Source organism: Rhinopithecus roxellana, chromosome 19, assembly GCF_007565055.1.
Source record: "Rhinopithecus roxellana isolate Shanxi Qingling chromosome 19, ASM756505v1, whole genome shotgun sequence".
Lineage (NCBI taxonomy): Eukaryota > Metazoa > Chordata > Mammalia > Primates > Cercopithecidae > Rhinopithecus > Rhinopithecus roxellana.
The window spans coordinates 39,687,271-39,707,062 of NC_044567.1; the positions used below are offsets into that span (position 1 = coordinate 39,687,271).

Consider the following 19,792-nt stretch of genomic DNA (forward strand, 5'->3'; position numbering starts at 1 on the left):
TTTTGAAACGGGGTCTCATTCTGTCACCCAGGTTGGAGTGCAGTGCTGCGATCACAGTTCACTGCAGCCTTGAACCTGCAGGCTTAAGCGATCCCACCTCAGCCTTCCAAGTAGCTGGGACTACAGGCTATTTGCACCACTGCACTCCAGCCTGAGCAACACAGTAAGACCCTGTCTTTAAAAAAAAAAAAAAAAGGCCAGGCGCGGTGGCTCAAGCCTGTAATCCCAGCACTTTGAGAGGCCGAGATGGGCGGATCACGAGGTCAGGAGATCGAGATCATCCTGGCTAATATGGTGAAACCCCGCCTCTACTAAAAAATACAAAAAACTAGCCGGGCGAGGTGGCGGGCGCCTGTAGTCCCAGCTTCTCGGGAGGCTGAGGCAGGAGAATGGCGTAAACCCAGGAGGCGGAGCTTGCAGTGAGCTGAGATCCGGCCACTGCACTCCAGCCTGGGCGACAGAGCGAGACTCCGTCTCAAAAAAAAAAAAAAAAAAGGGCCACTTTGGGAGGCCAAGGTATGCAGATCCCCTGAGCTCAGGAGTCTGGGATCAGCCTGGGTGGTAGCACAGTGAGACCCCAATTCTATAAACACATACAAACATTAGCCACGTGTGGTGGCGCACACCCATAGCACCAGCTACTTAGAAGTCTGAGGCAGAAGACTGGTTTGAGCCCAGGAGGCCCAGGTTAGTAAGCCAAGATCGCGCCACTGCACTGCAGCCTGAATGAGAGAGCCAGATCCTGTCTCAAAAAAAAAAAAATTAGTGCTTGCTGTTTGTGGGGTGGCCCCATGCGGTCCACTCTCTACACGGCCTGAGACCCCTCAACCCCAGACTTCTCGTCTCGTTCCCTTCCCCCCAACACCAGTTTTGGTTCCTCCTACTTAAACAATTCCTTCACCCAAAGGCCTCCCAAATGCACAGCGAGGACCCTGGCTCCTCCCCAAAAGGCCTTGGCCTTGTCCTCCTTAGGGGGTGCAGGGGGTCCTGCTGGTCTGTACAGCAAGGCAGCCAGCAGGCAGGCAGTGCAGGCAGGAACAGACGCGGCAGCTCCCGGCATTTATTGACTGCAGCCCCCCACAGAGCACACTGCCCTTCCCAGGTGGGGCGAAGCCCAGCGACCAGGGAAGCAGAGAATGCAGCAGCCACCCCAGGGGACTCCTTGTCGGGAGAAGACCCTGAGGAGGAACTGCAGCCCGACTGGGCCATTCCCCCAGGGAGCCAAGCGGGAGGGCCCAGGGACCCGAGGGACACCTGCACAATTCCTGAAGACGAGACCGCCTGCTGGTGAGTGGAGAGGCTTTGGCAAAACTGTTAAAGCCACTGTGGAGTGGATGGGGGCGCGCGGGACCTCGGTGGCCCTTCACCCTCACCCGTGATGGCTCCAGAACCTCTCTGGGCCCCTCCCTCCCAGGCACTTGCTTGTGGTCTGCGTTGTTTGTTCCTCCCACCCAGCCACAGGGTCTTGGGGAGAGTTGCGGCTGCCCGAGAACATGGAAGGTCTGGTCGCTCTCAGCGGATACAAAGTGCACAGCTAGCACTTGGGTGAGCAACAGCCAGGGCGCACCCACACTCTGCCACCTGAGTCCTCGATGGAAAGTGCTGGAAGATGCTGCTTTGGGCCTCAGAGGCAGAAGGCAGGGATAATACTCTCCCCTGGCCCAGGAGAGGGGAGAAATCAGCCTCTGGTAGCCCGTTCCCCTGAGGAGCTGCCAGCGGGAGAGGCAAGGCCACGCAGCGCCCAGCCAGGAAAGCCTGGGAGCCAGAGCAGGGGTGGGGGTGCAGCTACAGCTGAGAGGGAAGGAGGCCAGGAGGAGCTCAGCCAGCAGGTGGGGGACAGCAGGGGCCTGCTGGGGAGGATGGGTGGCCATGGCCGGCGAGGTTGCGGCCCCAGAAGCAGGTGCTGGGCTTGGGACTCTTTGGAAGAACTTAGCGCAGCTGGCCTGGCGGCCCAGCCATTCCCACGGCCGGTCAGGATGGCACTTTGATGCCAAAGTTTTTGCGTAGCTGTTCCAGAAACACAAAAGTGAGCACGGTGTGGGGGATGAGGCGAATGCCAGCTGGGACGAGGCCCTGGAGGGAGACAGGGAAAATGAGAGACACGGAGTCCGAAGGGACCCGCTCCCCATTGCCCGAGCCGCCACCGCCGCCACCACTGCACCTTGTAAAAGGCCAGAGGCCCGAGCTTCGCTGTCTCCACGGCGCAGTGGAAAACGCCCTGCAGAAAACGCAGTGAAACAATCAAAAAGGCTGCTTCTCACCCACAAGGCAATGAAAATCCCTCCCAGGCACCAGCCAGGCACGGCGGCCTGGGGACTCTCAGTGTGGGTTGTGGGTGTGAGTGGCAGCTGCTGGCTGGTAACAGGTGACCACAGGTCTGCAGGCACCGGCCAGGTCAATGGCCGCCCTGCTTGCTCATGCAGTACAACCAGGGCCCGAGGGTGCAGCCCAGGGTCCAGCGGGCGGAGGGGGCTGTGAATAGAACCATGAGAACCAGGGACGCAGCACGGCAGGGTCAGGGAGAAGAGCAGGGACAGAGCCATGGGCTCTGCAAACGTGGAAGCCCCATGGAGCTGGCGGGGGCCCGAGGGAGGAGACCCAGAGCATTTACGAGGCACAAACTGCCATGAGCAGCACCACCTCCGTTAATCTGTGAAAGAAATGTTTTGGCTGGGCACAGTGGCTCACGCCTGTAATCCCAGAACTGTGGGAGGCTGAGGCGGGCGGATCACTTCAGGCCAGGAGTTCAAGACCAGCCTGTCAAACATGGCGAAACCTTGTCTCTACTAAAAATAGAAAACTTCACCGGGCACCATGCCGTGTGCCTTTAATCCCAGCTACTTGGGAGGCGAGACAGGAGAATCATCTTGATCCCAGGAGGCGGAGGTTGCAGTGATGGGGGGAACAAAAAAAAAGAAAGGTTTTTTTTTTGTTGTTGTTGTTTTGAGACAGAGTCTCGCTCTGTTGCCCAGGCTGGAGTGCAGTGGTGCAATCTCAGCTCATTGCAGCCCTCGCCTCCTGAGTTCAAGCAATTCTCCTGCCTCAGCCTCCTGAGTAGCTGGGACTACAGGCGCCCGCCACTACGCCCAGCTAATTTTTGTATTTTTAGTAGAGACGGGGTTTCACCATGTTGGTCAGGCTGGTCTCCAACTCCTGACCTCATGATCTGCCCGCCTCGGCCTTCCAAAGTGTTGGGATTACAGGCATGAACCACCATGCCCGGCCGAAAATAAATGTTTTACAACAGAGTCTCACTCTGTCACCCAGGCTGGAATGCAGTGGTACAATCTCGGCTTACTGTCACCTGGACCTCCTGGGCTCAAGGGATTATCCCACTTCAGCCTCCTGTGTAGCTGGGAGGCACATGCCACCGAGCCTGACTAATTTTTCTTTGTTTGTTTGTTTGTTTTTGTTTTTGAGACGGAGTTTCACTCTTGTTGCCCAGGCTGGGGTGCAATGGTGTGATCTCAGCTCACTGCAACCTCCGCCTCCCAGGTTCAAGCGATTCTTCTGCCTCAGCCTCCCGAGTAGCTGGGATTACAGGTGCACGCCACCACGCCCAGCTAAGTTTTTGTATTTTTAGTAGAGATGGGGTTTCACCATGTTGGCCAGGCTGATCTTGAACTCCTGACCTCAGGTGATCCGCCCGCCTCGGCCTCCCAAAGTGCTGGGATTATAAGCGTGAGCCACCGCACTGGGCCCCTAATTTTTGTATTTTTGGTAGAGATGGGGTTTCAGTATATTGCCCAGGCGGGTCTTGAACTCCTAGACTCAAGCGGTCTGCCCGCCTCAGGCTCCCAAAGTGTGGGGTTACAGGCGTGAGCCACTGCGCTGGGCCAAGAAATCTTTAAAAACAAAAACAAGGCAAAGGCACGACCCCTCTCCGGAGGCCAAGTGCTGTGCAGAGATAGGCAACTAGAAGGGAGGGGTACCCTTCCCCGGGTTCCCAGTGCGAGTGTCCGCGCCCTGGAGAGGTGAGGGGACTCGCTGGGCTGCACAACCTGACTGCACAGGCAGGGCCCCGCTCACCTGATACTCCCCCTTGGAGTTCATTAGACGGGTCTTCAGCACATCCAGGGGCTGACACAGGAACGTGGCACATCCACCCTGGGGAGGGGGCTCGTCACCAGCGGCCTGCCAGGTACCCCTGGCACCACTGCCAAATCCCACCCACATGCCAGTCCACAAAGAGCCCCTCGACCTGACTCCTGGGGCCAGGAACATGCTGGCGGGGGCACCAGGCTGACCCATGAGCTCTCAAAGCCCTGGCACCCACTTATGAGCCCCGGGGGGGACTGCCAGATGCCCGAGGTCCCCACCTCCCCCAGCGCTCGCCCCATCCTGGGTGCCCTCAGCTCCCAAGGCCGGCCCAGGGACACCCACCCTAGCCACGCCAGCCACTTACCGCAATAAAGCTGGCAACAAAGTGAGTAAAGATGTTGTCAGACAGGTACCCGGTGCTAAGGACCAGCTGCTTGGCCTGGTCGTAGCAGGACAGCTGCAGGGGGACAAGGGCGGTCAGGGCTGCAGTGGGGGGCCCAGCTCAGGGAAAGCACACAGTGCCCCAAGCGACACCACCTGGCAATGGCCAAGCACCTGCTCCGTCCATCCGTGAGGCCCAGAAAGGGGAGGCACCTGCCAGGGGTCCTTCACAGGCTGCAGCCCTGACCCACCCATGCCCCCAATCCCGCCCCACTAAGGCCACAGCTGGTGGGTCCCCAGGAGGGTCTTGGTGCCCAGTGCCTTGTTCTATGGCCTCTCTGAAGATGGAGGTCAGAGGTCGCGGGCACTGCCCACACCCACCCCACGCAGGAGGCCTACCTGGCCCACGGTGACTAAGGCCCCGCGGCTGGATGCCATGGTCGCACCTGAGAACAGTCTCCTCAAACCCTCTGCACAAGCAAGGGGTAAGGCAAGGGGTGAGGCCAGGCACCTGGCCCAAATCCCTCGGTGCCCAGTCCTGCACAGCGCTGCCCACCCTGACTGCAACCCCAGACCCTCGCCTGTGCACAGCACAGAACAACCTGGCCCTCACCTTCACGAGCCACGCGGTATAGGCCGTCCAGCGCGTGGGTGTAGCTGCCGGGGACACAGAACGACCACATGAAACTCCCCCTGACCACTGGCTCCCGCAGAGGGTCCTCCCAGGCCCTCTTACAGGCCAGGGGTTCTTGAGGAAGCAGAGGCCTCATGGGCCTGACAAGCTCTCCCTGGGAACATCTGAGGCTGGTCCTCCCGTCCCATAGCCACCCCGTCCACCCCGCCGGCCCACAGCCACCCCATCCACCCCGCCCGCCCACAGCCACCCCATCCACCCTGCCGGCCCACAGCCACCCCATCCACCCTGCCGGCCCTCAGGGAGGAGGCTCCATCTTTTCCAACAGAGCCCCTGGATGGGCACCGCTCCTAAAACACAGGCCTCCTGCCTGCCAGCCCCCGGGAGTCCTGAAGGAACACAGTCTGTGCACAGCTAGAAGCCAGAACTCCCCCAGGGTCCTTGGAAGCGGCGGGGAAAATGGCTCACGCTACAGTTGTAGCAGACCCCAGGCCCTGGAAAGGCCCCGGGCCATGGCAGGAGGGTACAGTTGCCCTGAGCTGGGCAGGGAGGCAGTGCCTCCTTCGGGCGTTTCTGTTGCACGCGCTCTCTCCACACCTGGGGCCTTCGCCTCCGCACTCACCGCCCTGAGTGCAAACAGGCCCAGCCCGCAATCCAACCAGGCTCTCCCCACAGGAAGAACCCAAAGGTCCTGGGGGGCAGAGTGACACCCCTGAGTCCAGAACAGCCATCAGGACCCTCCATGGACCACACAGGCACCGCAGCCTGCTGGAGTCCCGGCAGAGCAGCTGGGGGCCCGCTCCCACCCAAGCCTCCTGCACCCCAACCACCCGAGAAGGCAGGGTTGCCCATGACTCACTTGCGCCGCTGACCCTGGGGCAGCTTTACGTCATTCTGCATCCTGAAACAGAAGCAGGTGGCGGGAGGGGCGGGCGGGCCGAGGGGCCTGGGCAGCCCTGGCAGAGCCCCATGGGCAGCAGGGGAGCTTATGTTGGTCAGCGGGGCCCCCAGGACAGGGCACACCGGGCCTCAGGGACACCCACCCTCCTATGCCCAGGACACCAGGGTCTGAGCGGCTTGTTCCAGGCTGACCCCACCCTGCGAGCAGCCCTGGCAGGCCCTAGTCTTGCAGGTAGGGTGGAGGGGACACCAACCTGACGTTGACCAAGTCCGCGGGCGTCCCCACGAAGCCTCCAGCTAAACCTGCGGCGACACAAACCCCAGAGACAAGCAGAACGACACGTGGCGTCCTCAGCCCACCTGGCCACCCCGTGCCCCTCCCACCCAGCAGCTCACCACTGATGGAGCCCAGCAACACCTTCTGGTGGAAGGGGAGGGGCCCCTGGCTGCCCTTGGCCACGCGGTCCCGCACAGTCTCGTAGATGGCGAACCGAGTCAGGGAGTAGGTCATCTGGGGGAGAAGGGGCCGGCTTGGAGGGGTAGGCACACCCCACATCCCTCAGCCTTACCACCCTGGCCCAGCCAGGGCCCCCCTCAGCCCAAGGGTCCACAGGGACCCTGACGGGCCATTGGGCCAGCATGCAGCTGAGCCAGTTCACAAATCTAGAGCTGCACCCTGCTTTCTCTCTCCCTGGGCCTCAGTTTCCCCACCGGTAAGTGGCGGCCTCAGGCCCAGCCCTGAGAACTGGGTGGCTGCCCATGGAAGGCCCACCCTGGGGTCACCAACTCTCGGCCTGGTAGGTCCTTCCTTGCACAAAGTCTTGAAACAGGGACAGAAGTAGCTTGGAGGCCCACTGCGGGACTGAGTCCGTCTGGGAGCCCCGAAGGGTCGTGGGGAGTCCGAGACTGGCACCCACTGCACACCTGTCTGCACAGCGAGGCGCTCAGGCCGCTGTAGAGCGCCAGGATGCCGTCGGTGCGCACCACCCGCAGCGCCATGCCCGTCATGCGCAGCTTCACCTCCTGCTGCGTCTGCAGATGCACCTGCGGGAGCGAGTGTTCTCAGACCCCACAGCGACCCCAAGTGATCGGTGCCAGGTCCATCCAGAGAGGCGGAAAATGAGGCAGGAGACAGTGATAAGGCCTCCCATGGCCCTGCCCCGGGACTCCACACCCCTGCTTGGAACCAGCTCACACCATTGCTTTCCAACAGCAACCACATCAGTGGACGTGGAGCCAGAGGACATGGAGCTGAGGGTGCCCGTGAGCCCCGTGGGCGCCCGCGCTGCACCTGAGTCCTGGCTGCACTGGCCGCAGGGGCTTGCCATTCTTCTGCAGATGAGGAAACTGAGGCACGGAGCGGTAACGCATCCGCTGGTGCCATCAGGATTTGGGCCCAGCAAGGAGACCCCAGAGCCCTACTTATTATCCACCACACCCTGTCTCAAGAGGGACAAATGTTTACGGGGACTCAGAAACAGCCAGGGAGGCTGCAGGACATGGGAGACTGAGGAGGTAGCCAGAAGGCCTTGAAAGGCAGCAGGAGCTCAGCAGCGGACAAGGGGACGGTGTGGCTGGCGGCAGGGCACAGCAGCCTCCTCTGCAAAGCACCTAGGAGCTGCAGGCAGGCACTCAGGGGCCGTCAGCCCGACAACCTCCCATTCCGTTGGCCTCCACCACTCACAGGACCTCTGCCTCCTGGCCTGGCGAGCTGAGAGCTCCAGGCAGAAGCGGAGTGGGCCAGGGCCAAAAAGGAAGGCCAGCATCTGGCCCAGGATCCCAGCTCCTGGGTCCCACTCCCAGCACTGACCCCAAAGAAACCCATCCACTGCTCCGTGTGACCTGCACACGTGTGGCCCCTGTCACACACACCCAGGGGGGCAGCAAAGATGGGTGGAGACAGAGAGGGGCCTCCCATTGTGCTAGCCCAGCAGAACAGAGGGACTGGGCCACACAGGCAGTAGCCCCTGTCCAGGCCAGATGCTACAGTAGGGACTGTAGGGACACGGGACAGAGTGATCAAGAAGCTTTAAGACGATCTTTCAACAGCCAGAGAGCCCTGGTGAGCAGTCCTCAGGGGCACACCTAGACCACAGCCCCATGTGCTGCCAGCAGCTGGCTTCTTCCACCCTTCCAGGCCAGAGGGCAGTCCCGCCTCCACACGGGCTGCCTTCCCTGCCTCCCCCAGAGTGTTCTGCACCTGATGGGGTGGGGCCAAGAGGCAGTGAGGCTCAGAGGGCTTTCAACACCCAGGGGGCCCGTGGGAGAGGCCCTGGGGGAGGGGCACCTGTGCGGCGCCCAGGAGGAAAGGAAGAGCCAGATGCCAAGGAGGGGCTCCTCCTGCCCATGCCAGTGCCTTCCTGTCGCTGGGACTGCATCTCACTGGCCCTGGCTGCCTGTGGCCTGGGAGCTCTGCAGGCCTCTCCCAGGACCAGCGAGGTCTCAGGTACCCCAAGACGCCCACATCTGCTCACCTGGCCTTCACACAATGGCCAGCAATGTTGCTCATTAGTAAAGCCAGTCCCCTCAAAAGCTGCTGGAATACAAGTCCCCTGGGCAGGCTGCTAAAATAAAGGTCCCCCAGACGGGTGGCTGCCCAGTGACCACAGCCAGGTTCACAGGGCAGGGCCCGCTGGGCAGACTGTGCAACGCCTTAGGCCCTTTCTTCTTTGTTCTCTGTGGCAAGACAGGGTCAGAAAACAACGCCCCTTGGCTGTCCCTCGGAAACAAGGAGAGCTCTGTCTTATTTTGCCCCATAAGCTTTTTTTTTTTTTTTATTTTTTTTTATTTTAGACGGAGTCTCGCTCTGTCGCCCAGGCTGGAGTGCAGTGGCCGGATCTCAGCTCACTGCAAGCTCCGCCTCCCGGGTTCACGCCATTCTCCTGCCTCAGCCTCCCGAGTAGCTGGGACTACAGGCGCCCACCACCTCGCCCAGCTAGTTTTTTGTATTTTTTAGTAGAGACGGGGTTTCACCGTGTTAGCCATGATGGTCTCAATCTCCTGACCTCGTGATCCGCCCGTCTTGGCCTCCCAAAGTGCTGGGATTACAGGTTTGAGCCACCGCGCCCGGCCCCCATAAGCTTTAAAAAAAAAAAAAAAAAAGTAAAAGAACGGTGGCTGCTTCTCGTGCTGAGAAATGCCCACTCTCTTAGAGCCAGGACCACACGCATTCAGGGTCTTCCGCATCTCTCCTGGGGGTGTGCTGGGTCTCCCGCATCTCTCCTGGGGGTGTGCTGGGTCTCCCGCATCTCTCCTGGGGGTGTGCTGGTCCTAACATTGCTTCCAGTGCCCACCCAGCTCTCCGGAGGAAGCAGCCCAAACCCGGGGCGCAGGGTCACCCCACTTGCCCAGGGCCACGTCCGGCGGTGTTGCTAAGCACCCCTGGGTGGGGGGCAGCTTGGCCCACGCCCTGGGTGTGCTACAGCCAGCACGTCTCCAGATGTCAATACCTGTGCACCTCACAGAACTCCCCCCACAACTTCCAACTGGGCGGAACGAGTGTTCTTGAATGTCTGGGGGTGGGTAGCTCAGACAGGCCAAGTGACTCGCCCAAGGTCACCAGGTATTAAAGTGCAGAGCTGGGGCTGGATCGTCACCTGCTGAGAATTGGGAAACCGGCCGGGAAGCTGGGGAGCCCGGCTGCGCCCTGCAGGCCTAGAGCTCCGCGGCCAACAGCCGAGGGACACCCGGGATCGGCCACCCGGGCGTCGGGGGCCTCCTCGGTGTCTCCAGGAGGGGGCTCCGGGCACAGCGATCCCCGGGTGCGTGGGGCCGGACTGCTGCCGTTGCAGGCGTCTGGGCGGCGCCAGGGTCCCATCCTCCCCGCGTTCCGGGCCCCGGCCTCACCTTGAGCAGGTCCAGCGGGTGCGTGCAGCAGGCGGCCCCGCAGGAGGCCAGCCCCCCGAAGTACCAGCGCGACACGCGCGCCTCGGCCGCCATGTCCCAGAAGAGCCCAACCCCAGCCCGACCCCGGCCCGACCCCGGCGTGGACTGACCCGCAGCGCCCCGCGCGCGGTTCAAAGCGCCGCCCGCGCACCCGCACCCCGCACAGCCAATGCGCGCGCGCACCCCGGGGGCGGGACCTCTAGGCCACGCCCCCAGAGATGCAAGCGTGCCCGGCGCCTTAAAGCGGCCGCGGAGGGGCTCCGAGCGCGGCGGGCCCAGCCTGGGGACGCGCGGGTGCTCCGGCGCTGCTGGGTGGCGTCCTCGCCTCCCCAGGCTGGAGCGCGACGCTGAAGGCCACCGCCCAGGAACTGGCCCCAGGCTCACGGGACGGCGGCGGGCGCCCTGCCAATCCCCAAGAGGCCCGGCCCCTGGCCCTGAACCTGTCCCCCGCGTCCGTGGCCACCCCGCCGCGCAGGCGCTGGCTCGTGAGTCATCCGGCGGGGGCCACGTGTATGCGGCGTGAGCCCTGCGTCCACTGGTCTGCAACCCCTGCCCCCACGAGGGCTCAGCCCCGGCCCAACTGCAAGAGAACAGAAAACCGGCTTCGGGAGCCGGGCGCGGTGGCTCACTGCTGCAATCCCAGCTACTCAGGAAGTTCAGGCAGTAGAATCGGTTGAATCCGGGAGAGGAGGTTGCAGTGAGCTGAGATCGCGCCACTGCACCCCAGCCTGGGCGACAGAGCGAGACTCCATCTCGGAAAAAAAAAGAAAAAAAGAACCTGCTTGGGGCCAGATTGAATAAAAACTGGGAGAAAATGGCGGTTACGAAGGACTTGCCTCTCCCTTCCCACACACAGATGCCCGGGAGGTCCTGCTCAGTTCTGGTCTGGCTCTGACCAGACGCCCCAGGCAGCCACCCTGGAAGTGGGGACCCGGGGTGGGTCCTGGGGCTCCCGTTCCCACGAGATGCCTGCCTGCATCTGGGCCCCTGCTTGGATTCCATTTCCCTGCGAAGAACAAGGAGGTACGAGTGTGTTCCTGGCCCAGGTGCACCTGCTGGGGAAAATGAAATTTAAGTCCCCAAGGCTGCTTTGGGGCTGGGCCACAGGGATGAAGAAGCTGCAGCTCCAGCTTGGTCACTGCTGTCTGGCTTCCCCCACCCTCCAGGGCGAAAGGTGAGGGGCACGAAAAACAACTCGTGGTCCCTGAACCCCTCAAGCACCAGAATGTGTCCAGCTCTGTCTCTGCGCATCCAGCGATGCCCTAGCTGTGTCAGACGCGCAAGACACAGGATTTTCAGCTTGGCTGTGGGTTTATTGGGCTGTAACCCCGACATAGGCAGGCAGGCTCTGTATTTGTCTTCATTGGCCAACTGGAGGAGACTGTTTTCTAGACCCTTAGGTGGCGTCTGACCCCATAAGTCATCAGCGGAAGATTTGGGCTGGGGAGTGAGCAGCTGATCAGAGGCGGTCCCTCTGACCCTCAGGTGTCGCCCACACAGACCCTAATTACCTGGTGATGGGGAAGGGTGCCAGGTGGACACGGGGTGAAAACACAGCCACACCTGGTGGGGAAGCAGGTGGAGGTGCTCAGGAGGTAGCCAGGAGAGTGTGGCATAGCGCTGCCCACACCAAGCCTGGGCTGGGGATCCACATGTGGAGATGGCGCAAATGCACTGCAGGGACTCAGAGGGATCACGCTGGACTTAAAAGGCCCAGAGCAAACAGACTCAACAGTTAGGAAGCGGCCTGATCTCAGTGTAAACCAAGATGAGTTGCATCTGTCGGCTCCCAATTACTAAGAATCAGAGGCTGGCCGGGCGCGGTGGCTCAAGCCTGTAATCCCAGCACTTTGGGAGGCCGAGACGGGCGGATCACGAGGTCAGAAGATCGAGACCATCCTGGCTAACGCGGTGAAACCCCCGTCTCTACTAAAAAATACAAAAAAAAAAAAAAAAAAAACTAGCTGGGAGAGGTGGCGGGTGTCTGTAGTCCCAGCTACTCGGGAGGCTGAGGCAGGAGAACGGCGTAAACCCGGGAGGCGGAGCTTGCAGTGAGCTGAAATCCGGCCACTGCAGTCAGCCTGGAGCAACAGAGCGAGACTCCGTCTCAAAAAAAAAAAAAAAAAAGAATCAGAGGCGATGGAAACCTTGAGGGAAGCAGGGCCTGGAGGGCCAGTGTCCCCTGAGTCTGTGAGACACTCCAGGAAGGAGCGGGGCGGGCCTGGGCTGCAACCTGTCCCTCCCAAGGCCACCTGCAAGACAGGGCTGGAACAGGCTGCTGGCAGAGACCCCCAACCCACAGAACACTGGCTCCCAGCTGGAGGAGGAACCGCTCCAAAGCACAAAGAGCAGGACCCGGAGGCTAAGGAGCAGGCACTGAAGAGATTTACAAAGAACAAAGAAGGCTGGGCATGGCAGCTCTCACCTGTCATCCCAGCACTTTGGGAGGCCAAGGTGGGAGGATCTCTTGAGGCCAGGAGTTTCAGACCAGCCTGGGCAACACAGTGAGACCACATCTCCACAAAAAATCAAAAGATTAGCCAGGCATGATGGCATGTGCCTGTAGTCCCAGCTACCTGGGAGGCTGAGGTGGAAGGATTGCTTGCGCACAGGAGGCCGAGGCTGCAGTGAGCCTTGATCAAGCCACTGCACTCCAGCTCGGGTGACAGAGTGAGATCCTGTCTATATTAAAAAACAAAAATAGGCTGGATGTGGTGGCTCATGCCTGTAATCCCAGCACTTTGGGAGGCTGAGGTGGGCGGATCACCTGAGGTTAGGAATTCGAGACCAGCCTGGTCAACGTGGTGAAACCCCTTCTCTACTAAAAATAGAAAAATAAACTGGGTGTGGTGGCAGGCGCCTGTAATCCCAGCTACTTGGGAGGCTAAGGCAGGAGAATCGCTTGAACCCGGGAGGTGAAGGTTGCAGTGAGCCAAGATCATGCCATTGCACTCCAGCCTGGGTGACAAGAGCAAAACTCGGTCTCAAAAAAAAAAAAGAAATTAAAAAAAATTTAAATAAGGCTGGGCACATTGGCACACACCTGTAATCTCAGCACTTTGGGAGGCCAAGACAGGCGATTGTTTGAGGGAGTTCAAGACCAGCCTCGCCAACATGGTGAAACCCTGTCTCTAATAAAAACACAAAATTAGCTAGGCGTGGTGGCGCATGCCTGTAATTCCAGCTTCTTGGGAACTTGAAGCAGGAGAATTGCTTGAACCCGGCAGGTGGAGGCTGCAGTGAGGCAAGACTGCACTACCAGCCTGGGTGACAAAGTGAGACCCTGTTTCAAAACAATAAATAAATAAATAAATAAATAAATAAAACATTAAGAAAATAGAACAGAAGCGCAAGGATCTGCAGGGGACTGAAGTTTGTGAACTCCGTGAGCTGGAGATGCCAGGAGGGCAGTCAGAAGGTGAGGAATCCTGGAAAACAGGAAATGCATCCGAGGCTGGAGACTTTTTCAAACGGTGAATTTAGAACTGTAGGGCAGGGACTCACGAAGATCCCTGGTTGATTCTCAAACGGATCAGTAGGCCCAAGGGGGTGGCTGGGGCAGACTGAGCGAGCTCATGGGACAGGGCTTCCCGTCTAGCCTCCGACTGTGGCCTGGCATCCACGGGTTACCTTGGGGGTCCCCCGGCAGGGAGGACAGAGCCTCTCGGTGGCTCCTGCGAGTGACCTGGCAGATGCCTGAGCCAGGGCAGACAGTGAGGAGTCACCGGTGGAGATTTTGCTGGTCTATCTGATCTGGTTGCAGCCTGGATGAATACAGCATGCCTGTCTGATCCCAAGCAGGGCTCGTCCCTGAGCTCAGATATTTGCTGCCTTCCAGAGGGGAAAGGCAGTTGGGGTCAGGTCAGCAGGGCACCAGGCAGAATGCACCCAGCCCCAGCTGGCAGTGTCACCTCCTGAGGGAAGAATCATTAACCCCTCAAAACAGCTACCATGGTCAACAGGGACTTCCAGGCTTGGGACACAGCCTTTCCTGGGGACAGCAGGTTAGTCAGACAAACTCTACCAGAAGGCCTTGGAAGAGGACCTGGGCCAGGGAGGGTGTGTGCGCCCAGTGAGCCTGAAACTCCCTGCTGCTCCTGCTCCCCCAGGAGTCCCAGTCAGTGGGCAGCTCCCAGATGCATGGTGCCCCTTTCTGGTCCCATCCCAAGGTATCCTTCCACCAGCAAAACTGAGGCCGGAGGGCATGGCAGCCCACGGGGCAATCACACTGGGCATGTTTCCCGAAGCAGATGCGGAACGTGCCCTGTCTCTGGCCTCATGGTGGGCCCACAGCCGGGGGGCTGGCCTTGGTCATGGGCCAGCTGAGACAGAAATCCTCTGATTCTCTCCCAGGTTTGGCTGAGAACAGGCGTGCCCAAGAAAAGCAGACCACGGCTCCTTAGAGTAAGGCCCTGGCCGCTCCAGCCAGTTCATGGGGCCACACCCCCTGCACTCAGCAGTGGCACCAAGGGGTCTGCAGCCTGAGGGTGGCTGCCAAGGGCTGCCAGCACTGGACCACACCTCACCAAGTGCAGTGACCAGTGCTCCAAGCTGGCCCCGGCACTCCCAGTCCCCATGTCCACAAGCCCCTCCTGCCACTTTGCCCAGGTCCCAGAATACCCCACTTAAGACCCCCAGAGGAACAGCTGACACCCCAACCCTGCAGATGCCAGGTGCATCCCACACCCCTCCCCACGCAGCCCCCTGGCCAGGCTTAGGTTCAGGAGTACTTGCAACGTGAGCCGGGGTGGCATCACCGGCTCCAAGGCTCCCTCGGTTTCCCATGCAAGTGCTGAATTTCCTGCTGTCTTCGAGAGGGCCAACACTGAAAATGGGCAGGGTTCATACTCCAAACCCACCCCTCTAAACAGGACGGGCCCAGGTCCTCCACACCACTGCCGTCCACCAGGCCTGGTGTGGGGTCTCAGGACAGGGCCCTGCACCCAGGGGACCCGATGGATGTCTGTAGACTCTCAGATGTCTGCTGAGGGGGCAGGAACAAGCCTCCCATCCCATACCAGCCCGGATCCCCGCGCTGGCCCTGCAGCCCGGCCTGAGCACGGCACTCCACACACTGAGCTGCACAGTGTATTTTTCTCAGCAGCCACCAGAGGCACATTTACCGGTGGCACGTCCTGGTGGGCCTCCTGGTGCCGTCACCAGGCAGCAGCCGCCCCGCCCCTCCCGCCCGCCACAGTTAGGTCTGTGCGGCCTGTCCGGCCCCACTGCATGGTGCAGGGGGTTCTCCCAAACGGCTCCAGTGGGCGCCTGGTGCTAGGGGTGGAGCCAGTGGCCACAGGAGGGCGGGACCTCGCCAGGGCACCAGGGACCCCTGAATACAAGTCCTCTGAGCTGGAGCTACTCCAGAACCACCGTGCCGCCCACCGCTTCCAGGGCCGCCTTGATCTTCTCTGCCTCAGCTTTGGCGACATTGGCTTTGATTTCCTGGGGCAGGGACTCCACCAGCTTCTTTGCCTGCCAGAGAGAGCAAAGTCAGGGGCTGGGGGCCCTGGGCCGCCGCAGCGGAACCTGCCTCAGAGCCCCACCGCGGTGCGGACCTGGACGAGGTTGATGCCCTCGATGTAGTTCTTGATTTCTTTGATCAGCTTCACTTTGTCCACGGGGTTCGCCTCAGTCAGGCGGACGGTGAAATGTGTCCGTTCTTTCGCTCTGGGGATATCTTCTTCTACTACCTTCGGGAGCAGGAAAGAAGGGGGGCCAGGTGAGAAAGGATTGGGGGGAGCTAGCGCCTCCACTGCTGGGCCACCCCATTCTAAAGCCCCAAAGGGAGGTGCAGGGGAGGCCCCAGCAAAACCTGGAGTTAGAAGTCATGTCTCCCAACTTGTCAATCCTTAACCAGCTGATGCTTTTTCTTTTCTTTTTTTTTTTTGGACGGAGCATCACTCTGTCATCCAGGCTGGAGTGCAGTGGTGCCACCTCAGCTCATGGCAACCTCCACCTCCTGGGTTCAAGCGATTCTCCTGCCTCAGCCTCCCGAGTCCAGCTGGTGCTTTCTCTCTCTCATAGCTAGTCAGAGGCAGATCTGCCCAATAACACTTTGTAAACATGCCTCGGCCGGGAGTGGTGGCTCACGCTTGTAATCCTAGTGCTTTGGTAGGCCAAGGCGGGTGGATACTTGAGGTCAAGTTTGAAACCAGCTTGGCCAACATGGTGAAACCCTGTCTCTAGTGGTGGCACCTGCTTGTAATCCCAGCTACTCAGGAGGCTGAGGCAGGAGAATTGCTTGAACCTGGGAGGCGGGGGCTGCCGTGAGCGGAGATTGCGCCACTGCACTCCAGCCTGGGTGACAGAGCGAGACTCAGTTTCTTTTTTTTTTTTTTTTGAGACGGAGTCTCGCTCTGCCGCCCAGGCTGGAATGCAGTGGCCGGATCTCAGCTCACTGCAAGCTCTGCCTCCCGGGTTTACGCCATTCTCCTGCCTCAGCCTCCCGAGTATCTGGGACTACAGGCGCCGCCACCTCGCCCGGCTAGTTTTTTGTATTTTTAGTAGAGACGGGGTTTCACCGTGTTAGCCAGGATGGTCTCGAACTCCTAACCTCGTGATCCGCCCGTCTCAGCCTCCCAAAGTGCTGGGATTACAGGCTTGAGCCACCGCGCCCGGCCTTAGTTTCATAAATAATAAATAAAAACATGCTTCACAGTTCTTCCCTCAATATTCTACTCCTGTCTCCCTTAGAAAGCGTAACTTATGAGACAGGAAAAAATGACACCAAAGTGCTTTGTAGATAAAAAGAGCGTCACTCCTTTCTCAGCCATGCCACAGTGCACATGTAACAACAAACTGACAACCTGCCAGGGGACTGATGGGCACACTGCACTTCTGAAATGGCGCATGGAGACCCAGCACCACCGGGGGGCAGGGGGCTGCGTGTCCCCACGGCCTGAGAAGGCCATTATAACATCTCCTCCATCCTCAAAAGCAATCCAGTTTATACAATAGGCTCTACAGTAATCCCAGCTATTCTTACCCAAACGCTCGGCCTGAATCTAATCAGCCTTTAAACTACCTTCCAGTTCTCAGGCATGAGAGTGATGATGCCCCATGGGCACCCCACGCATCTGGAACGTGGGACACTCTACAGGACACGACCTGGTTCCCCAGTGGGGGAAAAGGGGCTGAGAGGAGGGCTCTGGCGGAGAGGTTTACAACCCAATGACCAAATGCAATGGGTGGCTTCAAGTTCACCGGTTTCCCTGCAGAGACTCAAGGACAGAGCTGCCTATTACACCCCTTCGCTTGCGCCAGCCCCTACCCTGCTGCTGCTCCCTAAACTGTCACACACCCTCTTGCCTGGTGGCCCTGGTGCCTCCCCTTTCTCTGCCAGGAAGGCCGTGCTTTCTTCTGCAATTTCTGCCTCCTCTTTGAAGCCCACCTTGAACTTGGAACTCTCCCTCCCACTTGAGCTTCTTCGTGGAGAAAGGGTTGGGGGGAGCTAGCACCTCCACTGCTGGGCCACCCCATTCTAAAGCCCCAAAGGGAGGTGCGGGGAGGGCCCTCCTTTTCTCCACAATGCTTACAACGTTCTTTGGTATAATTTCTTCCTTTCTTTTTCCTTTTTTTTTTTGAGATATGGTCTTGCTCTGTTGCCAAATTGGAGTGCAGTAGTGTGATATTGGCTCACTGCAACCTCTGCCTCCCTGGTTCAAACAATTCTCTTGCCTCAGCCTCCCAAGTAGCTGGGATTACAGGCGCCTGCCACCACACCCAGCTAATTTTTGTATTTTTATTTGTTTATTTATATTTATTTATTTAGTTTGTTTGAGACAGTCTCCCGGGTTCAAGCTATTCTCCTGCCTCAGCCTCCTGAGTAGCTGGGATTACAGGTGCATGCCACCAGGCCTGGCTACTTTTTTTTTTTTTTTGCATGTTTAGTAGAGACGGGGTCTCACCATGTTGGCCAGGCTGGCCTTGAACTCCTGACCTCTAGTGATCCACCCGTTTCGGCCTTCCAAAGCGCTGGGATTACAGGCGTGAGCCACCACGCCCAGCCTTTTCCTCTCTTAGCTTAGTGTCTGTTTCCCTCCATTAGAAAAATGGCCTCCACATGCAAAGACTTGTACATCCATGGCAGGGGGTAGGTCCCAGGAGGCTGCAAGAGGCCGGCACAGGTGTGCAGGCTGCAGACAATGATGGCAGCTGCAGAACCTGAGATAAGGGACCATGGCACATGAGGCCATAGGCGAACTAGGCACCACAGAAAAGCCTCTTTCTGCCCAGGACTCACCTCCTGGGCTGCTGCAGCAGGGACAGCCCCAGGCATCACACCACCCATCGGCACAAGCCCGACATCCTGGATCTTCAACGTTTTCTGCAGAGATGGAGAACAGTGTCCACAGCTGGCCCTCACACCAGCCGGAACCTACTGAGGAAGGACAGTTAGCCTGGCATGGACCTTGCACCTGGACAAACACACTTCTGACAATTTACCAAACTCCCAAAATACACCAGGAACAAAACACAGGAGCTCCCAAACTTCCAGCCCCTGAGTCTGTGCCACCCTCTCACGATACCTTCAGGAGCTCGTTGAGGTCTGAGATTTCCAGGAGAGTGAGGCTGGCGATGTCCTGGACCAGCTGCTGAATCTTGGGGGGGTACTCCTTGGGGGCGTTATCCAGGGGTGCACCAGCAAGCGCCTCACACCTCCGATGGCCGCTACTCCTCATATGTCGCATGGCACAGACGCATGGCACCTGTCGCCTAGCCCCCACCCCCAATTCAAACAGACCTGTCAGTCCTGGAATGGAAGGGGCTGCAGAGACCAGAGGGACAGGACAGAAGTGGGGGACTGATGGGTGACATAAGCTCAGGCTGGTCATCACTAGGGCCGGAAATGACCTAGCTCCTAACTCCTTGGTCCCAGTCCAGGGTTCTCAGACCTCAAGAGGTTCGTATTGGTAAGATTTGCAAGTTACTTTAAATTCTTCAAAGAGCCTTAGAAAGCCACGTGTTTACTTGCAGCTATACCACTCAAACCTCAAGCTTCTGGTGTGAATGAACTACATTAACCCAGCGGTGGTGAAACTATTACTTATGTGCATCTTCCTGAGCAAAGCCTCCCAAAACGTGGGGCCCCCTGGCCGCAAAACGCCGCACCCACGGATGGGCCTTTGCTGCGGAGAAGGCTGAGGCCGGGGGAGGAGCAGGGAATCGTCCAAGGTCATCTGGGGCCGACCCCGGCGCTTTCCACGGCCCAGGAAGGAAGGGACGTGCGCACCGGGAGGCCTCCTCCCCGGCCCCCGGTAGGACCCCCAAGCCCGGCCTGGCCGCTGTAGGGAGGCCGGCCCCGCTGCCCGCCTCCGCCCGGATCGACCCCTCAGTGCCCGCCCGCCCCCTACCCTGCCCACCGGCCCGGTCCTGGCGCCCCAGGATCCCGCGTACCTAGCAAGGCGGAAGGCCGCAGCCCGAAGTCCAAGGCAAGGCCCCCACAGGGGGCGAGCGGCCACCGGTAGCATCGGTCCGCGGCTTGGAAGGTCACACGCGGTTCCCCGGGAGGAGGCGACGCTCTAGCCGCCTCGGCCGCCGGGCATTCGAGCTGAGGAGCGACGCTCTAGCCGCCACGGCCGCCCGGCATTCGAACTGGGGAGGGACGCTCTAGCCGCCACAGCCGCTGGGCATTCGAGCCGGCAATGACGCTCTAGCCGCACCTCGCGCTAGCCTCGTCTCATCCTGAGATTACCCACAAGGCGGCGCGCCGCGCAGACGCAAAATCGTCGTTTGTCGCGGCAGGTGGGCACCGGGCGGCCCTCTTCCCGCGGGGTTTTGGGGTCGCGCAAAGGAGCGACGGGGTCTGGGGGCTCCGGATTCACGTGTTCTTTCTCCAGAGCTCACGGGTTTCTGTCCGTGCGCGATACGAGCGAACGTCGCGGCCGAGGCTGGGGCCCCGAAGCCCGCAGTAACCCGCGTCTCCAGCCCGCTCCCTGCCACCAGTGC

At 59.8% G+C, this 19,792-nt stretch overlaps 2 protein-coding genes across 2 annotated transcripts; both read right to left on the minus strand.

The window, feature by feature from the left end:
* Positions 1 to 1,045: 1,045 nt before the first annotated feature.
* SLC25A10 (solute carrier family 25 member 10) lies at positions 1,046 to 10,475 on the minus strand. Its single transcript, XM_010354298.2, has 11 exons — positions 9,803 to 10,475; positions 6,881 to 7,000; positions 6,353 to 6,467; positions 6,211 to 6,259; positions 5,916 to 5,957; positions 5,036 to 5,079; positions 4,822 to 4,892; positions 4,406 to 4,498; positions 4,030 to 4,107; positions 2,162 to 2,218; positions 1,046 to 2,073 (listed from the first exon to the last, which is right to left on the minus strand). Exons 1-11 carry the CDS (start codon positions 9,893 to 9,895, stop codon positions 1,972 to 1,974), a joined length of 864 nt encoding a protein of 287 aa, XP_010352600.1. The 5' UTR covers positions 9,896 to 10,475; the 3' UTR covers positions 1,046 to 1,971.
* A 4,440-nt stretch (positions 10,476 to 14,915) lies between these two features.
* MRPL12 (mitochondrial ribosomal protein L12) lies at positions 14,916 to 19,462 on the minus strand. The gene is made up of 5 exons (XM_010354297.2): positions 19,241 to 19,462; positions 18,373 to 18,559; positions 18,087 to 18,170; positions 15,400 to 15,534; positions 14,916 to 15,316 (listed from the first exon to the last, which is right to left on the minus strand). Exons 1-5 carry the CDS (start codon positions 19,312 to 19,314, stop codon positions 15,200 to 15,202), a joined length of 597 nt encoding a protein of 198 aa, XP_010352599.1. The 5' UTR covers positions 19,315 to 19,462; the 3' UTR covers positions 14,916 to 15,199.
* Positions 19,463 to 19,792: the final 330 nt, after the last annotated feature.